Here is a 23,226-nt window from a genome sequence, read left to right on the forward strand (position 1 = left end):
GAGGGTCTCAGAGTTTGACTTCTCAAACCAGTAGGTTGTAAATGGACCTTGAAGACAAGGCACCAAGTGCTTGAATGCTGCAGGACTTCTTCAGGAAGCCTGCTGGGCTTAATTGAAAGTGGGCAAGAGTTGTGGCAATGGTTGTATTGTTACAAAAAGACAGATGATGCCTGGTATCTTGTGACTTTCACAAAAGCTATAACAGAGTAATAAACTAATGCTGAACTTTTTTTTTAAACTTTCCCCCTTTTTCTTCTAGCTCCAAAATCTGGGCATCAACCCAGCAAACATTGGCTTCAGCACTCTGACAATGGAGTCTGACAAATTCATCTGCATCAGAGAGAAAGTAGGAGAACAGGCTCAAGTGGTGATCATTGACATGAATGACCCCAGCAACCCAATTCGAAGGCCAATTTCAGCTGACAGTGCTATCATGAACCCTGCCAGTAAAGTCATTGCATTAAAAGGTATGGAAGTCTTGATAAAGAAATGCTTGAAGTGGATGGAGAGCTTTCTATAGGACTAGTTTATGATTGACTGAGGTCACTTGGGCAATTTATGTGGGAGTATCCCATTCCCATTTCTCACAGCTTAATGGGAGCTTAAGTTGAATGCATTTTCAGTTCTCCTGAAGGTTGCTGGGCAGTAAGCTTCAGCTGAAGCTTCCTGCTCTTTGCCAATCATTAGGATGAGTTTTGCTTTAGTCAAAGTAGAGAGAGCTGGAAGGGAAGTGTAGGCTTTGAGATACTTCTGGAGTCTCAGGTCTGGAATCATGATGGAGGGAAGTGAGACCTGTTGTCATAAGTGTATGAAGTTTATCAGCTCAGCCTCTCTTTGCAGAAAGGAAAACTAAGGCTGGGGAGGAGGGAAAATATTCCTGAAGGCCTTAGTCTGGCCCTGCTGGGGAGGGCCAGTGCACCAATTTGTGCATGTTTATGGTATCAGTTAGTGATAGGAAGAGTAAAACTATTCAAGGAAGACTTGGGTGGTGAATCAACCACAAGGTCACCTAACTTGGTATCTCTGGTGACACAGAACAAGCAGTTCTGGAAACTGCAGGGGACTACAGAAAAATCTCTCTTTGCCCAAGAGGCACACAAAGCCTTAAAATGTCTCTTTAGGAATGCATGTGTTGCTAATGGGAAGGTTGATATGTATTCAATGTTGTCCAAGTTTGACTTTTAATACTGTGCTACTGTTTTGTCACAACTTTAATGCTTTCTTATGTGTGCAGATGGTGAGTTATTTCAATTGACTGTACTAGTTCCTGTCGTGTCTTATGAAATGAAAAAGCAGAATAAAATAGCTGAGATCTGTGGTGCACATGGCTGAACAGTGGCATTTAAGCAACTGAGAGCCTAAAATCCTGAAATTTTTGTGGTCTCCCAAACAGGAGAATCCTTAACATACAGAAAAAGAATCCCCTTAAGAAGTGTTTTTAAAACTCTTGAGATCTTGATACCAAGTTTTTTCTAAACAGGAATGATCCTTTTGCCTTAACTCTAGACTTTTCCCTCCTGAATATGCCTTGCAGGATGCATGTTACCTGAATGTCATTTCCCTTGACTCTAAAGGTCCAGCTGCACTAGATGGAAACAAATGGCTTGCCTGTAGCCTGAGTTACACTGTGTTAGACTACTCTGAGCTCCAGAGGAACTCCTGACTTGGCATCTTATGTCAGCAGCAGAACTGATGGTGTCTTCTAACTAATCCCTGATGAGTGAAAGCACTTGCCCATATGGCACTGTGGCTTTATCAGGCTGAATTCCAATTAATAACTGTAGCAGATATTCTGACCTCCACCTATTTTCACACTATCTTTACTATTCCTCTTAGGCTATACTAGCATGTTCTTAAATAACTATCTCCTAAAACTAATAGGAGTTGGTCAGAACCTTCTTAATCTTCTCAACAGGAAGAAATAACTTATTTCATGCCACTATGTGTATGCACCATTCAATGTAGTTAGGAGAACTTTTCCTCTTACCTTCTAGAGCTTGTGTTGGTCACTAGATTCCTTCCCTTGCACAGTATCTGTTAGTCTGGTTTGCAGCCAGTAGCTGTGTATGCTCTTAGTGCAACCTGAGGATGTTAATTAATGAGTCTTAATCATGAAAGCCCTCTGCAACCTGATTGTTCCATGTTGTGCCTTTTTATTTTTAATACATGAAACAGATGTGGACAGTTTTTAATGACACCTGCATAGCTCCTTACAACTTTCAAGAGACTCAGCATTATTGTAATCTAAGTTTGGATGTATGTGAAGTATTACACAACTTGTTCTTCCTGTAGCTGAAGCTCTTACTCCTACCAAGTTGTTTTCCACATCTGTTTGGTTGCTCAGTAGTAGCAAAATTATCCCTAGGAGTGTGGTCTGGTTAAAAGTAATAGCTGAGCACTGAAGATACTGCAGTCTATAGCAGCATTTTCTCAAAGGGAAGTTGTGAGAGTTTAATGTCATGGTGCAGTTCTTCTGCTTTTAACCAGTGCTTGAAGGAAGTGGAAGCTGTTCCCTGGCTGACACTGTTGTGTTTTCTAGCTGGGAAAACGCTTCAAATATTTAACATTGAAATGAAGAGCAAAATGAAGGCTCACACCATGACAGATGATGTCACCTTCTGGAAGTGGATCTCTCTGAATACTGTTGCCCTTGTAACGGATAACGCAGTCTACCACTGGAGCATGGAGGGGGAGTCCCAGCCGGTGAAGATGTTTGATCGCCATTCCAGCCTCGCTGGCTGCCAGATCATCAACTACCGCACCGATGCTAAGCAGAAATGGCTCCTGCTGACTGGCATATCCGCACAGGTACTTCACCTGGGGGGCCTGGAGCTTGTCTCATGTCCTCCTTCTAGAGAAGCAGGACTAATATGTTTATTTTCTTGCCTAAAACGTTGTTGAGAATGTAAATGCTTGTCTGGATCTTGAAATAAACTGAAGTGTAATTGAAAATCTTACAGTAATGATACAAACACTAGTACAAGGCTAAGAGTCTTAAGTGATGCCTTTATGAGAGAAAGCATGGCATGGTACTTCAGCTTGCTGTGAGAATGTATTTACCAACACTTACTTAAATGAAATTACTGGCTGATTGCTTGTGAGGGGCCTGGAACACAGGCCCTATGAGGAGAGGCTGAGGGAGCTGAGGTTGTTTAGCCTGGAAAAGAGGAGGCTCGGGGGTGACCTCATTGCTGTCTACAATTACCTGAAAGGAGGTTGTAGCCAGGTGAGGTTGGTCTCTTCTCACAGGCAACCAGCGACAAAACATGGGGACACAGTCTCAAGTTGTCAGGGCAAATATAGCCTGGATATTAGAAAGAAGTGCTTCACAGAGAGAGTCATTTGCCCTTGGAGTGGGCTGCCCAGGGAGGTGGTGGAGTCACCATCCCTGGAGGTGTTCAAGAAAAGACTGGATGAGGCACTTATGGTGGCACTTATGCCATCGTCTAGTTGACTGCATAGGGCTGGATGAGTGGTTGACCTGGATGATCTTGGAGATCTCTTCCAACCTGGTTGATTCTGTGATTCTATTTCTGACCCTTGTTCTGTCTTGTCTAGCAAAATCGTGTGGTGGGAGCCATGCAGCTATATTCTGTAGATAGAAAAGTATCACAACCAATTGAGGGACATGCAGCCAGCTTCGCACAGTTCAAGATGGAAGGAAATGCTGAAGAATCCACTCTCTTCTGTTTTGCAGTAAGAGGGCAAGCTGGGGGTAAGGTAAGTCTTGGTTCTAAATATGCTGTAATCTTCAGTGACTAGCCCTGATTATCTGCTTCCAGGAAAACAAGTGGTTTAATGCACAGAGTTGCCTGTAGGGGAAAAGAAGTGGAAGGACTATGTCAGTCTGGATTTTACTTCTGTTATATATAAATGAATGCTGAATGCTAATTTATATGGAAAGTGGTGCACACAGAGCTTCACAGCAAGAACTAACTACCTGGTGTAACAGAAGGCTGCTTCCAGCCATGAAGTGAGGCAGCATGTCATGATCAGCCTGGTTAGCTGTTTGAAACACGTGACTCAGCTTCACAGGCTCAGCTTAAGGGAAAAGCTCTTGTAATCTTTCTTTGATGCTGATCCCCAGTATCAGACTTAACTTACTTCAAAATTGCTGGATGAAAACAATTGCAGTTACAGGCCTTACCAGTGGTCTAATATTTATACTGGAGTTATGAGCTACTTTGTGGCAGCTAAACCAAAGTCAAAGCTACATTCAGAGAAAACATTTTCAGATCTGTCTTTGTAGAATGCTAACCAAGCTGAAGGAATTGCAGTGACTTGACTGAATCCTTAAACTTCTCAATAGCTGGGGATAACTGAAGATCATGCTTAACCCCTTCCCTCATCTGTGGACACAGTATGCCACAGTATGTATGGATACAGTATGCCACATCTTTAGATAGTGAAAGTATGTAGGAAGACTGACTTAGTTTCACTCTGCTGCTGAGCCTTAATCCCAAGCTTATGCAAAAGAATTCTCCTATTTTCATCGTTGACTCTCTTGTCACATAAATTAAGTACAAGGACTAACAGACTAATCTTGTCTATTGCACAGCTGCATATCATTGAGGTTGGCACACCACCTTCTGGAAATCAGCCCTTTCCAAAGAAAGCAGTGGATGTCTTCTTCCCTCCTGAGGCACAAAATGACTTTCCTGTTGCCATGCAGGTAAGGCATCTGCAAACAAGCACAGAAACAAGTCTGTAGCTTCTTTGGGTGGATGTGACACTGGAAGCAAGGTGGTTGATATATTGACCTGAGGCTTGGCACTAAACTGGTGTGATTCCTGCTTCAGTAGCATTAAAGTGAGGGTTGAAACTTAAGCAGCATTCAAAGGCAGCATGTTCTTATTTATGGAAGAAACATCCCTGAATCTTTAACTGTCTTTCAAGCTCTTAAGAAATCATTCTGCTGTGATAGTACTCAAGTATTAAGTGAATATATAACAGTGCTCTCGTTTGTCATGAAAGGGCACACCTGCTGATTCTTAAAAGCACTGACTCATTTCATCCCAGGCCAAATTCCATTAACCTGTTTCTGTTTTGCAGATTAGTGACAAGCATGATGTGGTGTTTCTCATAACAAAGTATGGCTATATCCACTTGTATGATCTGGAAACTGGCACCTGCATCTACATGAACAGAATCAGTGGAGAGACCATATTTGTTACTGCACAGCATGAAGCAACAGCTGGAATTATTGGAGTAAACAGAAAGGGACAAGTAAGGCCTGGCAACTACTTGTGGCTCTTAGTTACTGTAGTGTTCAAATCTTATTTTCTGGGATATTATAGACAAGGCGGAAAAAGAGAATGAGGGATATGGTGGTATCAGGTAGCTGAGCATGAGTGCAGCTTGTCTGATCTCTGGTTTCTTTTACAAGTCCAGTTCTGGTTGCATAATCCTGGGAGTTTAGTAATGGCAGTCAGTGCACCTAAACTGTCCTGCTGTAGAGGATGAAACTCCCTGCTTTGGGAGGCAAATTGTATCCTCTTGCACAACACTTCAGTGAGAGTCTTCAATGTGGTTTACCTCTGAACTCCGTACAGAACATCTGTTGTCTAGCAGGGTTCTGAGGCCCAAAGAACGTTTGCTACTGTATCTCTATACACCTGTGCCTTGGCTTAGGTTAGCCTACTGACACTGACCAGCTGTGCCTATACATGGAATTGGTTTCAAGGATTGCTCGTTCAGTGTGGGTAATGCAGAGGCTTGTTCCTTGTTTATACTCTTGAATTGGTTATTTAGGATGCTGAGTACAGGGTATAGGAAGATAGTATTTATATTCCTGTATGTCTGAGCTCTAAATAGCTCAGTTTAAACTGTTAATCATCTGCCTTGTTGCAGGAGTTGGATGGTAGAGGATCTTTCTGACTGGAAGTCTGTTTCTTGAATAAACTGGCAACACTTTGCAGCTATCAAGGCCATTGTCTAGGCCATATCTTTCCTTTTAGAGGTTCCCTTAGTGCTTGCCTCACTTATGCAACTAACTAGAAATTTTCCTTGATTTGTTCAGGTGCTCTCAGTGTGCGTGGAAGAAGAGAATATTATTCCCTATATCACAAATGTGCTGCAGAATCCTGACCTAGCTTTACGAATGGCTGTCCGCAACAACCTGGCAGGTGCTGAGGAACTCTTTGCCAGAAAATTCAATGCACTCTTTGCACAAGGGAATTATTCTGAGGCAGCAAAAGTGGCAGCTAATGCCCCAAAGGTAAGAGATTGATACTTAGAATAGTAATGAACTCCACTGGCTGATGCTTCTTGCTCCAGGAAAGCTTGCTGGATTTCTTAGGCAGCAAGACCAGCATCTTGCTGCTGCTCCTGTAGTAATGTAGCTGTGAAGAATCTGTATGCAGTGTGCTGAGAATACTGATTGTATGCTGGAAGTTTTTAAAGTTTGTGTGAAGCCCACAGACAGGGAGAAGAATTAATGGTAATGTAATGGCCACGAGGCTTAATGTTTCTTCAGTGATTAGAAAAGCCTCTGTGAAGACATCCTGTAGCCGAGGCTGCATCTGGAAGCAAAATGGCAGACTAAGAGACTAAATTCAGATGAAAGGAGCTTGCTTGCAAGGATGAAAGTGTCTTAATGCTCTAGGACAGTCCTCTGAACTTAAATCTGCATTGCTACTGAAACAAGTTTAATAGGCCACTGTTGCACGGCTTCTGTCAAAACATATCAAAAGCAATGTCTGATGTTCAACCATACTGCTTTTGACTTACACTGGGCTGGCAGAGTGTGATGTTGCGGTAGCAAGCATTTCCAGATGCGTCTTTCTAGAGAAATTCTTGCCAAGCCACGGCAGCAGAAGAGAAAACTGAAGTACATCTGTTTCTGGCAGGGAATCCTGCGTACTCCAGACACCATACGCCGGTTCCAGGCTGTTCCAGCTCAGGCAGGACAGACTTCCCCTTTACTCCAGTACTTCGGCATTCTGCTTGACCAAGGACAGCTGAATAAGTACGAGTCCCTGGAGCTCTGCAGACCAGTCCTTCAGCAGGGGCGCAAACAGCTCTTGGAAAAATGGTTAAAAGAAGATAAGGTAAATTTGGGATACATGTGTTCAGAGCCTGAGAGGAGGAGGAGGGACATTGCTGCTTGACAGCCTGCCCCCTGCTCCAGGAACACTCAGCTGGGTAACTCATCAGTGTGTTAGTGTGATCAGACAGTTGAGCAATAAGTGTTCACTCTATCTGCAGCTATGACTCATGTTACTGCAAGAGAATCAATCAAATCCAGTTCTTAAACTACAGCAGAGAGAACTTCCTATGGAAAGCTCTAAGCTGCTGCAGTTCTTTTCCATGCCACTTCAGGCTTCTGTGGGTACTGACTAGCATATACTTTGATCTGTAGTTACATTTCTGTAATGAGCTAAGGAAACATGCTGATACAGTGTTTCACCTAATTCTTTTTAGCTCTGCAAATGTGTTTCTGGCTTCTGTAGAACAGTGTAAGGAACTGAGCTCACTGATCACTGCTGAGTCAGATCGTGCCTTCATGGTTCTTAAGAGAAGTCCAAAATGAAAAGGAATGAGGAAGTTAGTAATGCATTTCAGCGTGGCACTGCCAGGGTGGAGTAACTGTATTTATCTTTAAACAGCTGGAGTGCTCAGAGGAGCTGGGAGACCTTGTGAAATCTGTAGATCCTACGCTGGCACTTAGTGTCTATCTGAGAGCCAATGTTCCAAACAAAGTCATCCAGTGTTTCGCTGAAACAGGACAAGTCCAGAAGATTGTTTTGTATGCTAAGAAGGTGAGAGGATATTAAATTGCTGTATCTGTCTTGTGTTTAAGAAAAACTGTTGCGTTTTCCAAAGTAGCTAAAAGTGACTGAGGGAGAGTCTGGGAGCCTGTGGAGTACCTGCTTTGGCCTGAGATTTTTGTTGTGAATAATAACTTCTGGACTTCCCATGTGTATCCTGTCATAGAATCATATAATTGTTTTGGCTGGAAAAGACCTAAGGTTGAGTCCAACCATTATCTAACTCCACTGAGTGTGGTGCTAAACCATGTCCCTTAACACCACATCTCTCTTTTAAACATCTCCAGGGATGGTGAAATACTTCCCTATGTAGCCTTTTCCAAATGAGGAAATCCTGAGTGGGTTGTGTAAGCCTCTGATGGTAGCTTTTACTGAGTTCTGTATTTAACAAGGGATGTGCCCTTGCTGAGTTATTACTTATTATTATCTCTTCAGGTTGGATATACTCCAGACTGGATTTTCTTGCTGAGGAATGTCATGAGAATCAGCCCTGATCAAGGACAGCAATTTGCACAAATGCTTGTTCAAGATGAAGAGCCTCTTGCAGACATAACACAGGTAAATAACTTTTATCACTATGAAATGTTAACTTCAAGGCCCTAAATTGGTAAGAGGAGCCACACTCTTGCCATTAGAGAAAGGTTTTTTACTCTTTGGATTTATTTTACTGGGGCAATGCTGTTTCTTGCCTAGTTTGAAGAACGCTAAATGACAGCTTCATGCAGCTTTGGAATCTTTGCTTGGTGTTGCACTTCACTTAAATAGGTTTCCAGTTTCTAATCAAAACCCTATATTTTTACTTGCAGATTGTAGATGTCTTTATGGAATATAATTTAATTCAGCAATGTACAGCCTTCTTGCTGGACGCACTGAAGAATAATCGTCCCTCAGAAGGTCCCCTGCAAACGCGTTTACTTGAGATGAACCTCATGCATGCACCTCAGGTATGCTTTAAGTTACTGGCATGTCTGTAGCTAGGCTAACTACTGCATTGTGGTCCGTGCAAAGTGATAGCTTTTGGGAACTAAAGGAATCTTCAATGTCCCTTCTAGGTTGCAGATGCCATCCTGGGAAACCAAATGTTTACTCATTATGACCGGGCTCACATAGCTCAGCTGTGTGAGAAGGCTGGATTGCTACAGAGAGCACTCGAACACTTCACGGACTTGTATGACATCAAACGTGCAGTTGTTCACACTCATCTACTCAATCCTGAGGTATGGGTTCAAATGTGCTAGATTGAGCATGTCAGCACATTAAAAATCGGTTTCAGCATTTGATTTCAGGGCATGGAGTGCTCTACATGAGTCTAAAATGGCTTATGTGTCTTTGCAGTGGTTAGTGAATTATTTCGGTTCCTTATCGGTCGAAGACTCCCTGGAGTGTCTGCGTGCTATGTTGTCTGCTAACATTCGCCAGAACCTGCAGATCTGTGTCCAAGTAGCTTCAAAATACCACGAACAGCTGTCAACACAGTCACTTATTGAGCTGTTTGAATCTTTCAAGAGCTTTGAAGGTAAGATTGGGCTCTTATAAGAAAGCTGTATTGACATTTAACTACCTGGCAGTTGATGACGATGATCCATCAGCATTTATCCGAGTTGGACATAATGTACTTAACTGTGAAACACAGAAGGAATGCAACAGGCTCGCATCAGCTGGGACAATCTGGATTTTGTAAAAATTGCAGTGTTTGAATCCTCTTCATGTCTTTATAAACCGCAGTAGCCAGAATCAAGTTGTTGTGTGAACTTGGTAACTTGGAAGGCTTGCTTTAAAGCTAATACTGTTGCAACTCAAGTGCTCTAGTAAATTAACGTGTTGACTGTTTCCCTCGAGGTTTGTTTTATTTCCTGGGCTCCATTGTAAACTTCAGCCAGGATCCAGATGTGCACTTCAAGTATATTCAAGCTGCATGCAAGACAGGACAAATTAAAGAAGTGGAAAGGATCTGCAGAGAAAGTAACTGCTATGATCCAGAACGTGTTAAAAACTTCCTCAAGGTAATGCGTGGGTAGCACTGGATTGTCTTAGGCTGTTTGGGGTGCTGATAAAAGATGATGTGTGTCCCTGGTGAAATGAGGCAGCTCTCTGAAAATACAGATGAGCACCTTTGCAATTAAGATCTCTTTGTCCCTTTAAACCAGAGGTATTGAGCATGTTGGCAGTACCTCCTAACAGAGCCAGAGAAATGGAGAATCTGCCAAATCCTTAGTGCTCTTAGGAGGGTTAACTTGGCTCAAACTCTAAACTTGTAATAGCAGCACCATCTCATCTAGAACTTGTTGTGAAGTAGGAAATGTGTAGCTTGAAGGTGTGGAAAAACCACCATGGCAAGTGAGTTCATAGCTTAATCCTTACTCACAGTGTAATCAGCTTCAACTGAGCAGCTAGAGAAACAATAAATGGAGTCAATTCTGTAAATGCTTTCAGAGTTCAGGCTTGATCTCCCTCATCTTATTACAGAACTTTCAGGCAGATGAGCTGCAGCTCAGGTCTCTAAGATATGCCTGTCAGTGTAGTACATGCTGACTGTTCCTGCTAGGATTCAGAGCATTGCTGAAACACTTCTGAGGAACAGAAAAGATGGTCTGCTCAAAGTTCAGATTCTGTAGCCTGATAGCGCTGAGCGTATTGACAACTGTGACAGTGTCACAGTGACACCTGAGAAACGGTGTGGGAGGGGAACGCTTTATCTGGGAACATTTCCTGCCTTCGTGTTTGTTGGTTACGTAGCATAGTCTTAGATTTTGCTGATCATATCTGAAGATGGCAAAACTCTCCAAATGAGAATTCTATAAAACTAACCTGGTGTCACTGAGGTGTAAGGTATGTAAATTGATCAAGCCACCTGTGATGGTTTGGGGGTTTCCCCGCCCCCCACACTTTTGAATTTGCCCCAGCTAACTCAGACGGACCCTGGGAATATAGATGAAGCAATTTATTTACAGCTAGCAGAATTTACAAGCAGCTATTTACAATACATACAGTTATATACAATTATATACAGAAATATACAAAGGATAAACAATACAAAAGCACAACTCCCCTCCCAGAAACCTGAGTCCCCAGGAGGGGCTCTCAAACCACCCCAACACCTCCCCCCGGCCCTCTCAACCTTACCCCAGTTCTCAGGAAGAAAAGAGGTGCAGCCAAGAGGTTAGGGAGCAAGGTTAGTAGGAGCAGGGTTAATGAGATGTGACCAGGTCTAAGGCAAAAGCAAGAGTGAGAAACAAAATGGAGAATAAGACTTTCTTCTTCCCAGAGTTCTCAGCGTGACTGTGAGAGAAGTTGACATCAATTGTTTTTCATTTCACTGCCCGTTATCTAGTTCTTGTACCAAAACATTCTAGCTTGCTTCAAACTAGCACAATCCACCCCTGTCTACTTCGCTCAGAGCATCGCTGAGAATTATCCAATCTAATCTAAACCAATATTTACACTAAAACAATATATACAAGTTCAGTTCACACTTCAATCAGATGTAGGTGATTCAAAAGCTCAGAACAGGGACTCCCAGGTGACGTTGGGTTCGTGCTCACGTACTGTAGATTCTATCGTAGATTCTCTCAGTGTTGGGCGCCGATGTTACCTAGAACAGAAAACTCCTAACAACTTGAATTTAAACTCTCTCAGCTAAGGTTAGATTTCTCTGTGGAATACACTGGATTTCACCATTCTCCTGCATTACCCAGTATGTATGACCAGGACCTTCAGCAGAAACCACCCCTCGGACAGGTTTCCCTTCGCCCGAAGGAGAAAATACCCAAACAGTTTTCCCTAACAGATTCTTCTCACGTACAACAGGAACTTTATCACCGTCTACTGTTTGGACCAAATCTGATTGTGCAGGTCCTGCTCTATTTACTGAACCTCTACTATTTACCAACCAAGTAGCTTGTGCTAAATGTTTGTCCCAGTTTTTCAGAGTTCCACCCCCCATGGCTTTTAGGGTGGTTTTCAGCAAACCGTTGTAGCGTTCAATCTTCCCTGAAGCTGGTGCATAGTAGGGTATGTGATAGATCCATTCAATACCATGCTCTTTGGCCCAGTTTTTCACTAGATTGTTCTTGAAATGAGTACCATTGTCTGACTCGATTCTCTCTGGAGTTCCATGTCTCCACATGATTTGTCTCTCCAAACCAACAATGGTGTTACGTGCAGTAGCATGTGGAACTGGATAGGTTTCCAACCATCCAGTGCTGGCTTCTACCATCGTCAGCACATACTGCTTGCCAGAACGAGATCGAGGTAAAGTGATGTAGTCAATCTGCCAGGCTTCACCATACTTGTACTTTGACCATCTCTCACCATACCATAAGGGCTTGATTCGCTTAGCCTGCTTAATAGCAGCACAAATGTCACAGTCATAGATGACTTGGGTGATAGCGTCCATGGACAAGTCAATTGACCTATCGCGAGCCCATCGGTATGTTCCATCTCTGCCTTGGTGTCCAGATGAGTCATGGGCCCACCGAGCTAAGAACAGCTCACCTCGGTGTTTCCAATCAAGGTCAATGTCAAGTTCAGAGTTAGTATCAACTTGAGCAATCTTAGCAGCTTGGTCTGCCTTCTGGTTATGTTGATGTTCCTCAGTGGCTCTGCTCTTAGGCATGTGTGCGTCTACGTGCCGCACCTTCACTGGAATTTTCTCCAGCCGTGCATCAATGTCCTGCCATAGATCAGCACACCAAATAGGCTTTCCTTTCCTCTGCCAACCATTCTTCTTCCAGTCCTTTAGCCAACCCCATAGAGCATTGGCTACCATCCACGAGTCGGTGTAGAGGTAAAGGATAGGCCAATTCTCACGTTCAGCCACATCAAGAGCAAGTTGAACAGCTTTTACCTCAGCGAACTGACTGGATTCTCCTTCTCCATCTTTCGTTTCGGTAACTCTCCTGGTTGGACTCCAAACCGCTGACTTCCATCTTCGCTTGTTCCCAACAAGACGACAGGAACCGTCTGTGAACAAAGCATAGTTCTTTTCCTGATCAGAGAGATCACCATAGGGAGGAGCTTCCTCAGCACGAGTTATTTTCTCCTCTGGAGGTTTAGAACAGTCTGTGCCTTCCGGCCAGTTGGTGATCACCTCCACCAGACCAGGTCGGTCAAGATTACCCATTCGCGCTCGTTGGGTTATCAAAGCCATCCATTTAGACCAGGTTGCATCTGTGGCATGATGTGGTGATGAACCTTTGCCCTTGAACATCCAGTTAAGAACTGGCAGTCTAGGAGCTAAAAGCAATTGTGACTCAGTTCCAATCACTTCAGAAGCTGCTTTCACTCCCTCATAGGCTGCTAGAATCTCTTTCTCAGTTGCAGTGTAATTTGTCTCTGAACCTCTGTAACAACGTCCCCAGAAACCAAGTGGACGACCACGTGTCTCATTTGGAGCTCTCTGCCAGAGACTCCAAGTTGGACCATTGTCACTGGCAGCCGTGTACAGAATGTTTTTAATGTCTGGACCAGATCTCACAGGTCCCAAGCCCACTGCATGGACTACTTCTCGTTTGATTTGATCAAAGGCTGCTTGTTGTTCAGGTCCCCACTCGAAATTGTTTCTCTTACGAGTCACATCATGCAGAGGTTTGACAATCTGACTGAAACCAGGAATGTGTAGTCTCCAAAATCCCACCACACCAAGGAAAGAAAGTGTGTCCTTCTTACTGGTGGGAACTGCCATGGTAGAGACTTTGTTGATCACATCCTGAGGAATGTAACGGCGACCATCCTGCCACCGCACTCCCAGAAACTGAATTTCTCTGGCAGGTCCTTTGACCTTGTCTCTCTTAATGGCAAAACCTGCTTGCAACAGAATGTCAATGATTTTGTTACCTTTCTCGAAGACTTCCTCAGCAGTTTGGCCCCACACAATGATGTCGTCGATGTATTGGATGTGCTCTGGAGCTTTACCTTTCTCCAGTGCATTGTGGATGACTGAGTGACAGATGGTTGAGCTGTGTTTCCACCCCTGAGGCAAACGATTAAACTGATACTGGATTCCTCTCCAAGTGAATGCAAACTGAGGCCTGCACTCCTTTGCTATGGGAATAGAGAAGAAAGCATTAGCAATGTCTATGGTTGCATACCATTTAGCCTCCTTCGATTCCAGCTCGTACTGGAGTTCCAGCATGTCCGGCACAGCTGCACTCATGGGTGGCGTCACCTCATTGAGGGCACGAAAGTCAACTGTCAGTCTCCAGTCGCCCGTAGGTTTGCGCACAGGCCAGATGGGACTGTTGAAAGGTGAATGAGCTTTCTCGATGACAGCCTGACTCTCCAATTGACGAATCAGCTGATGAATGGGCAACAAAGAGTCACGGTTAGTTCTGTACTGCCTGTGATGAACAGTTTGAGTTGCAATTGGCACTTCCAGATCCTCTATGTCATGATGTCCCACAACTGCAGATTCATCAGAAAGTTCAGGTCTAATAGACAATTTCAATTTATCATCCTCAATCTCTACAGATGCTATTCCAAAAGCCCATTTATGACCCTTAGGATCTTTGAAACAACCTTGTCTCAAAAAGTCAATTCCCAGAATGCAAGGCGCATCAGGACCAGTTACAATAGTATGTGTCTTCCACTCTTTACCAGTTAAACTGATCTCAGCCTGTACCTTAGTTAACTCTTGAGATCCACCAGTGATTCCAAAAATAGAAATGGACTCTGTCCCTTTGCAATTTGATGGCAATAAAGTACACTGAGCACCTGTGTCAACTAAAGCCCTGTATTTCCGAACTCTTGAACTGCCAGGCCACCTAATGAATACATTCCAATAGATTCGGTTCTCTCCACTATCCCTTTCCTCCTCCTGGCTGGAGGCAGGGCACCCCTAATGCTGAACATGGCATGTAGGGTGTACACAGTGATTGGTGTTGTTGTGAGAGGAACTGCAACTGTTGGAACAATTGCAGTTGCTCTCGGGAGCTGAAGAAGTGACAGCTACTTTTCGGGCATTACTGCCTCTGTTTCTGCCACTCTGCAGATCCCTGACTCTCTTTGAAAGAGCTGAAGTAGGTTTACCATCCCATTTGTTCATGTTCTCACCGTATGTGTCACGCAGAAGTATCCACAGTGACGCACGTGATTGCTGCTGTCTGGGTGGAATTTGTCTCCTCCTAGGCTGGAATTGCCTTGCAGGAGGTGGGCGTCTGTTCCTGACTGCAGAAACATGCACCCATTCAGATGATGCAGGAACGGTATCCTTCACCAGATTGGAAATTGAGGTTGTAAGGTCCTCCTTCAGTTCTTTCATGGTATTCTTAATCTCTGTAGTCATAGTCTTTATGGCACAGATTATACCAGAATGTGACAAGCTGTCCTCAATCTGCCTGAGCTGATCAGTGAATTCACCAACAGTGAAAGATCTTCCATTATCACTCCTTGCTAGGAATTTACTGGCCAAGATGTTAGCATAGGATGAAGGAGCAAGCTTAATCAGCTTCTTCATGAGACCTGTTCCCAAAGGAATATCGTCAGGCTCATGAGTGCCATGATCTCCATAAAGCACTTCCTTCACAGCAAACTCCTTCAGAAGTTTAATTCCCTGCTCAACAGTGTTCCACTTCTTGGCAGCCCATGGCAAATCATCTCGGGAAGGATATCTCATAGCCACAGCCAACAAAAGGCGTGTCCACAAGCTAACCCTACCAAGAGGACTTGCTAGGTGTTTGTCCACTCCACTCTCCTTAGTGAGTGGTCCCAGCTGCTTGGCAGACTTGTGTCCTACCTGCAGGGCATTAGCACCAATGCCACGGCATCTCACTAACCAGCTTAAGATTGGCTCACCTGATTCCCTTGTGTATTCCTTCCTAACTTCCCTGACCTCTCTGAGTGGATCCTTGGAGCCTTGGATGTCATCTTCCTCCTCCTCTTCCTGTTGTTCTGGTGGTGCCGGGCCTAACACAATCTTCCTCATAGCATTCCTAAACTCATTGGAACCATCCTCTCTCCTGGCAGCTAACCTCACAGCACTCCTCTCACTTGAGTATTGTTGTCTCAGCACATCTACAAGGTCTCGCAGACTAACTGCCTCCTCTTCCTCCTCTTGCTGCTGATCACCAGAGGTCCCATCTCTTACATCCTCCTGCGAACCACTCTTTGTCTTAGCTTTTGCCTTAGCAGGTGCCAGAAGGGCCTGAGCAGCAACAGACTTGGATGTGTCTGCTGGAGGATTTGAATCTTTAGGAGTCTGACTTGGAGGGTTTGAATCCTTAGGGGTCTGACCTGGAGCTTGTGAGCTCAGATCTGCCTTGCTTTTAACAGGAGGATTTTGGTTCTGGTCTGCTGGCTGGGGGTTCGAATTGGCTGAGCTGGTGTCATTAGGATTTGGACTGACTGGGCTAGCGTTACCAGCATTAGCATTAGCATTAGTGGGATTGTTTGCCTGTCCTCCTGGGATGCCTGCCAACCCTGACTTGTTTTCATTTTTGCTAGGAACATTCTGATTTTGGGTACCTGTCTGTGCTCCTGAGGCTCCTGCTAAACTCTGACCATTATTTTTGTTTTTGCTATCATTGTTTACGTTAGTGGCGGGAACACTGGCTGTGTTCCCAGCACTTGGAGAAGGAGGGGCAGAGGCTGGCAAGGGGGAAGCCGATGACTGTGTTCCCTTGTTTTGCTGTGAAAGAGACTGCTTCTGAGACACAGAATTTTTCCTAGCTCTTACAGAAACTGGTTTAGAATTTTTCACCAATAATGCCAAAATTAATATGAAATTTAAAACTACAAGAGCCAGTATAATGCCCAGCATCCCTGCCATGCTCTGTTTCGAGTAGAAATCCTTGCATGGATTTGGCATTTCAGTTTGGGGCTGGATGACCCTCATGAGAGCAGTAGATAAAGCAGACTCTCGATTGATTGTAACATTATTGACAAAAACTCTTGTAATATCACTAGTAATATTCTCAGTGACACTAAAACCAGCATAACCAAGAATAAAATCACCCCAGCTCCAGAACATGTTTGAAAGCTTAACTTTAGCCTTCTTAAAAACTACATGAAGCAAGAAATAACCAATTTGATCTTTGATCCAGTTGTACACAAAAAACCAGAAAACAGGCCACACAGCAATCCCCACCAAGTACAATAGCTGCTTGATTAGCTTCATCTTAATTCCCAGAGCTAATTTCCACTCACTGAAATATCTAGCCCCACGTTGGGAAAGCCAATTAAAAATGTGATGGTTTGGGGGTTTCCCCGCCCCCCACACTTTTGAATTTGCCCCAGCTAACTCAGACGGACCCTGGGAATATAGATGAAGCAATTTATTTACAGCTAGCAGAATTTACAAGCAGCTATTTACAATACATACAGTTATATACAATTATATACAGAAATATACAAAGGATAAACAATACAAAAGCACAACTCCCCTCCCAGAAACCTGAGTCCCCAGGAGGGGCTCTCAAACCACCCCAACACCTCCCCCCGGCCCTCTCAACCTTACCCCAGTTCTCAGGAAGAAAAGAGGTGCAGCCAAGAGGTTAGGGAGCAAGGTTAGTAGGAGCAGGGTTAATGAGATGTGACCAGGTCTAAGGCAAAAGCAAGAGTGAGAAACAAAATGGAGAATAAGACTTTCTTCTTCCCAGAGTTCTCAGCGTGACTGTGAGAGAAGTTGACATCAATTGTTTTTCATTTCACTGCCCGTTATCTAGTTCTTGTACCAAAACATTCTAGCTTGCTTCAAACTAGCACACCACCTAAGATATGTTATCAAGCTGTCAAATTCCTGATGAAAGCTATTGTTTTTTGTGCTGTTCCATGTCTGGAATGTGCAGGACATGTACCAGGTAAATCTCCCAGTACAGGCCTCCCTGTGTAAAGTCCTTAAGTGTAATTTATATGTAGGATTATATTCTGGGATGTGCATGTTTGAATAAGTGATCTGAAGTATGCATCCGGAATACTGTCTGCCACATAGATTAAGCTTCTGTACTGTAACCATTGTAATCTTGTGCTGAAAGTTGGAATGCTTTTAGGTAACTAATCTGACTAGCAATGTTAGAATTTCTGCTACTGGCTTAATTCTTATTATTCTCTAAATCCATAGCTAGAAGGTATCCCAAGACACGTGGAACTTGAAGTCAATTCTGTATTTAAGTTTATGAACCACAACTTTAGTCTTTGTTAAATTCCTTTTGAAATCCCAGAGTGCTAATCCTGCACACCAAACACAAGTGGCAACTAAAAACTAAATCTATAGCTTGGGCTTTAATTAGTTGTGTTGTAAAACTTTGTGGACTCTGCCATGCAAAGGAGCAGGGTTAAACTTGAGAGAGCTTCTTGCTGTAGGCCCTGAAGTGGGTGTTGAGTACTCCTACTTGCTACATATTGCAAACAATTAGTTGAGCAATAAGCTGTCATAATTTGGTTGAATGTTGAAGTTTTGGCTTTCCAAATTCAGCTGCTTTAACAGTTTAAGTGATTGTATTTGTCTGCTTAAGCCTAAGAAGAAAACCAAATTACTAAAGCTCTTCTCTTTGTAGGAAGCTAAACTCACTGACCAGTTGCCACTCATCATTGTATGTGATCGCTTTGACTTTGTCCACGACTTGGTGCTGTATTTGTATAGAAATAATCTCCAAAAATACATTGAGATTTATGTACAGAAGGTAGGTTACAATTTTTGCTTGTCTTTAAGTCAAACTGATCAATTTTGTAGCAATACATGCAACATTCCAAGTATTCTGTAAACAGCCTCATACTTGAGACTGATACATACTTAGTGGTCTCTGGTAAGTTAGCCCTTACACAAGTCAGAACTTCTATTCTTCAGTCTAGCTGAGCAGTCGTCCTTCCTTCAAGAGACACTAGTGGGAAGACTTGGTAGGATATCTTTGACATTCTCAGTGTAATTTTAATGTATAGCATTTTGGAGGGCGGGGGAGTTCTTCCTTATACTTCCTGCAGGGACAAATTGGCTTGCTCAGGAGCTCTTCCTATGGAGACTGAGCATTAGTCAATCACTGAACTGTGTTGTGAAACCTTGCCAAGTGAAGAGTTGACTTACAAGCTTGTTTAGAACCTCAGGAAGCTGAGAATGAAGGCAGGAAGATGAGATCAATCTTGACAAGCAGCCTTTATGTGTGCTTCTGGGGATAAGTATTGACTGGCCATGCTGCCTGACTTCTTTAAATGATCCTGTTTAGGTGAATCCAAGCCGTCTGCCTGTGGTTATTGGGGGACTGCTTGATGTGGACTGCTCTGAAGATGTGATAAAGAACCTTATCCTTGTAGTGAGAGGTCAATTTTCAACTGATGAGCTTGTTGCAGAGGTTGAGAAAAGAAACAGGTATTAAACTTCTCCAAGTCTCTTACCACTGCCATACTGGTAATGGTTATACTGGTCATCTATCAATGCATGTCCTCATTATGTAGCTAGAGCTGATGCTGACATAAGAGGCTGCAGTAAGTGTCTGCTTTGCTTTTTGGCTGATCTCCCTTAAGCAGTCTCAAGGTAATGATAGGTTTTGGCAAGTGAAGTTCTTCACAGCATCAGAAAGTTACGCTGTTAAAATAATAAACTAGAAAGCAGGTCAAAATGAAGTGTTACAACTCTGGTTACTTACTGACTACCCTACACTGAAGCCTTCTAGAGTGAAGAAGCCATATAAGTGGATTCTTAACTACCTCAGCCTCTCTAATGTGAACACTGCTTCCTTCTAGACTGAAGCTGCTTCTGCCCTGGCTGGAAGCAAGAATTCATGAGGGTTGTGAGGAGCCTGCAACTCACAATGCCCTGGCCAAAATATACATTGATAGCAACAACAACCCAGAGAGATTCCTGCGTGAGAACCCCTACTATGACAGCCGTGTTGTTGGCAAGTACTGTGAGAAGAGGGACCCTCACCTGGCCTGTGTGGCTTATGAGCGTGGACAGTGCGATTTGGAACTGATTAATGTATGTATGCCAAGGCAGCTGGCTCAGGGGTTAAGTTCCAACCTATGATGGGATAAATGGTCGGGTGTTTGACTGGCAAAAGCATTTATTTCCCAAAGTATTAAGTAATTGTTACCTGCTCACTTGTAATGGACTGGGCAGGTGACTGAGAAATGGGAGACTCCCTTGGGCATTCTCAAATGGGCAGCTGGTGAAAGTACCAAAGCCTAAGATTTCTAGTCTCTCAGGCAGGCTTGTTAAATGTTGATTACAGTTAACTCATCTACCGTAGGCTCAATAGCTGTGACTGCACTTTAAGTACATTTTGCCTTCTACTAGGTGTGCAATGAGAATTCCCTCTTCAAAAGTCTCTCCCGCTACTTAGTTCGTCGTAAAGACCCTGAGCTGTGGGCCAGTGTATTACTGGAAAGCAACCCCTACAGAAGACCCCTCATTGACCAGGTATAACTGACAAAGCATTAAAAGCCTTTTCTGTCCTAACCTGACTTGCTAGTGCCCAGATAAACCGGCCTATTAATGCCTTAATCCTGCCTACAGGTTGTACAGACTGCACTGTCAGAAACACAGGACCCTGAGGAAGTCTCTGTCACTGTCAAGGCCTTCATGACTGCAGATCTTCCTAATGAGCTGATTGAACTGTTGGAGAAAATAGTTCTGGATAACTCGGTGTTCAGTGAGCACAGGTAAGTCAAAGCTAAGTCACAGGAAATTCTACCTGGCACAGGTGTTAAATTGCTGGAATGTGGAACAGCAAACAAACACCTTCCCCAGAAGGCAGGGTGGATTTCCTGATGGTTACTTGGTGTGTACTAAGTTTTTCTCTCTCGATTTAGGAACCTGCAGAACCTTCTCATTCTGACAGCTATTAAGGCTGATCGCACCCGTGTGATGGAATACATCAACCGCCTGGATAACTATGATGCTCCTGACATAGCCAACATAGCTATCAGCAATGAGCTTTTCGAGGAGGCATTTGCTATCTTCAGGAAGTTTGATGTCAACACATCAGCTGTACAGGTATCTTCAAAATCTGTTTGAAGTTGCTCCTTGTGACCTGTTCATCCTCACGCAAGGACTTTGCTGTGAACTTATGATGGAATTCTTTTGGTTGGAAAAGGCCTGTAAGATGAGGTCCAGCTGTCAGCCTAAGACATGGCTGTTAAAACCATGTCCTGAAGTGTCATGTCCACACAGTTCTTCAACATCTCCAGGGATAGTGCCTCCACCACCTCCCTGGGCAGAGGATACTATGACTTCAGTACTTAAAACCAGTTAGCAAAGTGGCCAGAACTGCTCAGTGTCCTGTCTTACAAAGTAGAACAAACATAGCATTGAACTTTCTATTAAGGGAAACTTCAGAAGCACAACTTTCCTGCTTCCATGTGGGTTATTTAGAGCAGCTGTTGATCCATGGAAGAGCTAACATAAGCACAGCTCAGTGTCTTGTAAAACTGACATTTTTAGACAGTGTCTGATCCTGGTAACCCTTTCTTTAGGTGTTAATAGAGCACATTGGAAACCTGGACCGTGCATATGAATTTGCTGAACGTTGCAATGAGCCTGCTGTGTGGAGTCAGCTGGCTAAAGCACAGCTTCAGAAGGGGATGGTAAAGGAAGCAATTGACTCATACATTAAAGCAGATGATCCTTCCTCATACATGGAAGTTGTTCAAGCTGCCAATGCCAGTGGTATGATCAAGTTTTATTTAAGTCTTTGCTGTCAGTGTTGCTCAGCCCTTTTGTGTGGTCTGTTGCTCAAACTGCAGTTCTGCCAAACTTGTGTTTTGATGCAAGCAGAGGAATCTGGTCTCTCAAAGACTGCCCTAAATGAGAATGAAGAAGATAGTGTATTCCATTTGCAGTTACTCAGTGGTCTTATAACTACTTTATTTAGCTAGATAGATATTTCTCTAAACAGTTGCTATTAAGGAGGTTTTTGCATGAAGTTCAACACCAGGATACATTTGGTTAGGCCCACGATAAGGTGAGTTCATGAATGTAGTGGATGCAGTGTAAGGGCTGGTGTTGATTGCTGGGGCATAGCTGCAGAAAGACTTAGGTCAAACAAGATTGAGGTGGTAGTATAGCGTGTATATAGCTTAAGCACAAGTGTCCTCAATGGCAAGAATTGAGCATTTTGAAATTTGTTTCATAGGAAACTGGGAGGAACTGGTGAAGTATCTCCAGATGGCACGCAAGAAGGCCCGGGAGTCATATGTGGAAACGGAATTAATCTTTGCTCTTGCTAAAACAAACCGTCTGGCAGAGCTAGAGGAGTTTATCAATGGACCAAACAATGCACATATCCAGCAGGTGAGTGGGGCTGAGTTTCAATTTTGGTCTATCACAGCAGCAGACTCCTTAGGCATTGCTAATTAGAGGAGTGCTGGGACTTGTATCTCGGGAAATGCAGCTAGATCTTGGACTTCTAAGGGCATTTCCAATTTGATAATGGCTCAAACGTTGCATGTTTTACGTAAGCCCTTGACTGAAAAGCTGTAATAACCTGGCTGTGCTCTCCTGTAGGTTGGTGATCGTTGCTATGATGAGAAGATGTATGAAGCAGCTAAGCTGTTGTATAACAATGTGTCCAACTTTGGCCGTTTGGCCTCAACTTTAGTTCACCTAGGTGAATACCAGGCAGCTGTGGATGGCGCTCGGAAAGCGAACAGTACTCGCACGTGGAAGGAGGTAAGCTCAGTGTCTGAATAAGGTACTTCAAAACTGTAGCATCTCCAGAAGCTTGGGTGATGAGCCCTAATGCAATTGTCCATTCCAGGTCTGCTTTGCTTGCGTCGATGGGAAGGAGTTCCGCCTGGCTCAGATGTGTGGACTCCATATTGTGGTGCATGCAGATGAGTTGGAAGAGCTAATCAACTATTACCAGGTAATTAAGCTGACTGCTATTGCACAGGCAAAGTCTAAATTCTTCCATGAGAACTATCCAAAAGAAAACTAACTTTCTACTTTGTTCCTAATGTGAAACACCTTTGTGTCTGTGTCTCTTAGGATCGTGGCTACTTTGAAGAGCTGATAACTATGTTGGAAGCAGCCCTGGGACTTGAGCGAGCACACATGGGGATGTTTACAGAGTTAGCCATTCTCTACTCCAAATTTAAGCCACAGAAGATGAGGGAGCACTTAGAGCTGTTCTGGTCCAGAGTCAACATTCCGAAGGTGAGAGTCTGGGGCCTTAAATTTAACTTCAAACACACGTGCTGGGGTGTGTGTACCCTAGATTTTGCAACAGCAGCTCTTGAGGTTTTTAATGGCACTAAAGCCTGAGCACTGACGGACACAAACAGCAACATATCCTAACTGGAATTTCTAATGTGCCTTTTTTGCTTAGGTTCTGAGAGCTGCAGAGCAGGCACATCTCTGGGCTGAACTGGTGTTCTTGTATGATAAGTATGAAGAATATGATAACGCCATAATCACAATGATGAATCACCCAACGGATGCTTGGAAGGAAGGCCAGTTCAAAGATATCATCACAAAGGTAATACTTCTATAGTGAAAGGAAGTAAACTTCTTGCTGTGTGCAAGATGAGT

At 43.6% G+C, this 23,226-nt stretch overlaps 1 protein-coding gene across 2 annotated transcripts in view; it reads left to right on the forward strand.

The window, feature by feature from the left end:
• CLTC (clathrin heavy chain) overlaps positions 1-23,226 on the forward strand; it is a 39,427-nt gene that overhangs the window by 8,286 nt on the left and 7,915 nt on the right. For both annotated transcript variants that reach the window (XM_064166420.1, XM_064166421.1), the window contains exons 2-26: positions 260-467; positions 2,540-2,808; positions 3,559-3,720; positions 4,559-4,672; positions 5,053-5,226; positions 6,020-6,217; positions 6,849-7,049; positions 7,608-7,760; positions 8,205-8,327; positions 8,576-8,713; positions 8,822-8,986; positions 9,105-9,285; positions 9,609-9,772; positions 18,260-18,385; positions 18,923-19,065; positions 19,440-19,674; positions 19,993-20,115; positions 20,212-20,357; positions 20,508-20,691; positions 21,171-21,363; positions 21,830-21,987; positions 22,201-22,365; positions 22,454-22,561; positions 22,684-22,851; positions 23,024-23,173. In XM_064166420.1, the coding sequence (XP_064022490.1) occupies positions 260-467; positions 2,540-2,808; positions 3,559-3,720; positions 4,559-4,672; positions 5,053-5,226; positions 6,020-6,217; positions 6,849-7,049; positions 7,608-7,760; positions 8,205-8,327; positions 8,576-8,713; positions 8,822-8,986; positions 9,105-9,285; positions 9,609-9,772; positions 18,260-18,385; positions 18,923-19,065; positions 19,440-19,674; positions 19,993-20,115; positions 20,212-20,357; positions 20,508-20,691; positions 21,171-21,363; positions 21,830-21,987; positions 22,201-22,365; positions 22,454-22,561; positions 22,684-22,851; positions 23,024-23,173 (4,149 nt within the window). The remainder of the gene's footprint in view (positions 1-259; positions 468-2,539; positions 2,809-3,558; positions 3,721-4,558; positions 4,673-5,052; positions 5,227-6,019; positions 6,218-6,848; positions 7,050-7,607; positions 7,761-8,204; positions 8,328-8,575; positions 8,714-8,821; positions 8,987-9,104; positions 9,286-9,608; positions 9,773-18,259; positions 18,386-18,922; positions 19,066-19,439; positions 19,675-19,992; positions 20,116-20,211; positions 20,358-20,507; positions 20,692-21,170; positions 21,364-21,829; positions 21,988-22,200; positions 22,366-22,453; positions 22,562-22,683; positions 22,852-23,023; positions 23,174-23,226) is intronic.

The sequence above is a fragment of the Pogoniulus pusillus genome, chromosome 27 (assembly GCF_015220805.1).
Source record: "Pogoniulus pusillus isolate bPogPus1 chromosome 27, bPogPus1.pri, whole genome shotgun sequence".
NCBI classification, from domain to species: Eukaryota; Metazoa; Chordata; class Aves; order Piciformes; family Lybiidae; genus Pogoniulus; species Pogoniulus pusillus.